This window comes from Dermacentor silvarum, chromosome 7 (genome assembly GCF_013339745.2).
Source record: "Dermacentor silvarum isolate Dsil-2018 chromosome 7, BIME_Dsil_1.4, whole genome shotgun sequence".
NCBI lineage: Eukaryota > Metazoa > Arthropoda > Arachnida > Ixodida > Ixodidae > Dermacentor > Dermacentor silvarum.
Window position 1 is genome coordinate 89,633,650 of NC_051160.1, and position 2,803 is coordinate 89,636,452.

A 2,803-nucleotide genomic window follows, 5' to 3' on the forward strand; every position below is an offset into this window, starting at 1 on the left:
TTTGGCCACCATTTTCTCACCGTTTGTGTATCTGCTTGCTAGTGTTGTTGTTGAAGTCTTTGAAGACTGTAGGCACTTAGTGTTCCTTGCAGGGCTACTGTGGGCAACAGTCTTGTGACTGGTTGTAAGCTCAAGCTCACTACGCTATTTGCGAACAGCGTTTGAAATCGGGGAGGTCCGTGAAGCTTGTTAGATGCGATTCGCATATATGTTAGAGCAGCTTGGAACATTTGGGAAGAGTCTCCAAAACTGGGCCTTAGATTATCTATAACATTTGCTCAGTTTGATTGCTGACTGCTCCTATGCATCTATTTCATCTGCAGTAAAAATTGCATCAATTTGGAACGTGCATTCAATGGCAGCAAGTGTTATGTGGCGGTGTTTTAAACCAGGGAGGTTAACTTGAACAAGTTCTGTAGCGTTGGGAATGCAGAGTGCTGAAGATATGCAATGCCACAATGGCACTTTTTGTCCAAACGAAACAAAGTTGTGGAGTACACATCGCTACAATTATCATTCACTAAGGTATAACAGGAGCCAGTGGGAATGCTGCGCTCTCTTTATTTTTTCACCAGAATAGACTGCCTGGATACTTGGTTCATGATAATAACTTGCACTGCATGAGACATGCAGAGACACATGCGCACACACGGCCTTACTAAATGTGTGTACATATATTTCTTAGCACCATTAATCAGTGCTGTGTGTGTCTGTGTGTCTACCTGTGTCCCGTCATCATGCGCTGAAAGTTATTGGTCTCTCCATTTTTTTTATTGCACAAGGTGGCCACCTCATGAGGTGTACCTCACATAAAAAACGGAGTGCTATGATACTGAAGACTGTGGTTCACTGTTGTTGACAACCAGGTCTGGAGAAAGAATTCCTGGAGTTGAGTGGTTCTGCAGCAGCACCAGTGTCGTCGCAGTCCTCCGCCCCGTCGAAGCTGCAGGAGCTGTTGCGGAACAACGTGTCCACCCTGTCATCAACACGCCGTCGGCCCTCGCTGCTCAGCGGCGAAGCCCAGGCCATCTTGGACAGACTCCCGGACCTGTCGTTTATGCAGGCGCGCGTGCTCATGTTTCCGGTGCACTTGGACTGATCCTTATGTACGAATGTGTCAGGCCTGAAAGCAACTGTCCCCGGTTTTACAATGTAGGGGAGAGGAACTTGACACGGCCCTCAAACTCATGCATCTGTAGCATGAGGTAATGAATGAATTTAGAAGTAGGCTCGGCCAATTGGCAGGGCCATCTGTTGCGTCGAGAAGAGTTGTGCTACGTCGACGATTCCATCTTCGATTTGTTTGAATGTGTTCGGCATGTTTTAATTCATGTCATCAGTGCACATTCTTTCTGCGAGAGTATTTAGGAATTAAATGTATGCGTATGTGTTTCCTACCACCGATAATTTATTTCGTTTGTGTGAAGAGCAAGAGCACAAGTGGCAACTACTAGGGTTTTGGGGGGTGTGGTCTATAGATAAGGGAACATGTACTACAATGAGCGCAGCGCACATTATCAGTGCTTTCCATATCCGGGCACATAAATACAACTTGGTGCTTTGATCATCTGTCTGTAAGGGCTAAAAAGAGTAAGCTTCTGCCTTGGCACCGGTTGGTGTTCTTGTATTTTCTCAGCTCTTTCGTGCTTAAGTGCTTACCTAATAAAGTTAGCATAGCGGAAATATGGTGGTGGTGGTGGTTTGCAGGTGGCCAATTGCCCATCTGCAAACCTTGCTATGGAATCGGCAAGCCATGATCTGTTGTCCTTTATCTGTCTCAGTGGGCCTTTTTTTTTGCTTATGCAGTAAAAGAGACTATTATGGAAATATAACCAATGCATATTTCATGTAATATTGTTGGACCTTCTTTCACGGCAGTAATGTGTTCCAAGGATTATTAAAGACATTAAGGCTGATGAGTTGAGGCGAATCAGCTCGTTTTTCAAGGCGCATCTAAACAAGGTTGGATGTCGGGAATCAGTGCGCACATTGTGGTTAGGTTTCACAGGAATTGTGCAATATAAAGAGTTGAGCAGTGTTTCCGAGATAGTGAAGCAGCTGCTGTCACTGCTAGCGCAGCTTTTGAGGCGCTGCTGCTAGTTTCACTTTGTTCACCCCAAAAAATGCTGTTGGAGCAGTTGTAGCCACACCAGTGTTTTGTCTTGTTCCCGTTGAGGTTCCTTACTGCTGCGGTCCTCTTCCCTGTCTTTGTCATCATTTAGAGATAGTCTTTCTACATGGCTTGCTGGAAATGCATTTTATTTTTTTTTTTCCAGGAAATTTCTTGCTTGTGACAAGTGCTAGGTTTGACAAGACACAGCCTCTGATATTGTTGTGACATACGAAGCCCTAGTATTGCTAGCGCGAGTTACCGCATTGACGCGATCTGCTGTTAATGCATTGCCATTCCGACCAAAGGACTGTTTGCATATCGTAGTTGCTGTAAAAATGTACTTGTTCATTATTTTTTTGTTGCGGTTTTAACGTAGATCATGTGACGATCTGCATTGCGCCCGGCCAACAAACCGCCCCAAAGTGTCCGTTGTGCAGCTGTCACTGTGAAAGCTCAGGGCAAGCCTGCAATAAAGGTTTCACGGGAGAGCTGCTGTTCATGTTGTCCTGTCTGCTTTCAGGTACATCCGTGACAAGGTGCTAATATAGACAATTACATCCTGAGAATCAGTGCAAGCTATGCCTGCAAAACCGCACTGCACCTAAATAAATGTAATGTGCTAAAACAGCAATTTGATTATAAAGCACCCCTTAGCGTGGGACTCTGGATTAATTTTCACCTCCTGGGATT

At 45.1% G+C, this 2,803-nt stretch overlaps 1 protein-coding gene across 2 annotated transcripts in view; it reads left to right on the forward strand.

The window, feature by feature from the left end:
• LOC119458261 (aftiphilin-like) overlaps window positions 1-2,592 on the forward strand; it is a 37,782-nt gene extending 35,190 nt beyond the window's left edge. Inside the window, exon 8 of one of the 2 annotated variants that reach the window (XR_007467930.1) lies at window positions 2,000-2,592. Coding sequence is in view for 1 of the 2 variants with exons in the window: in XM_049670953.1 (XP_049526910.1) it covers window positions 867-1,099 (233 nt within the window). In the remaining variant the exon portion in view is untranslated. Of the gene's footprint in view, window positions 1-866; window positions 1,202-1,999 lie in introns of those variants that run through there. The other variant, XM_049670953.1, reaches the window with a different exon arrangement.
• Window positions 2,593-2,803: the final 211 nt, after the last annotated feature.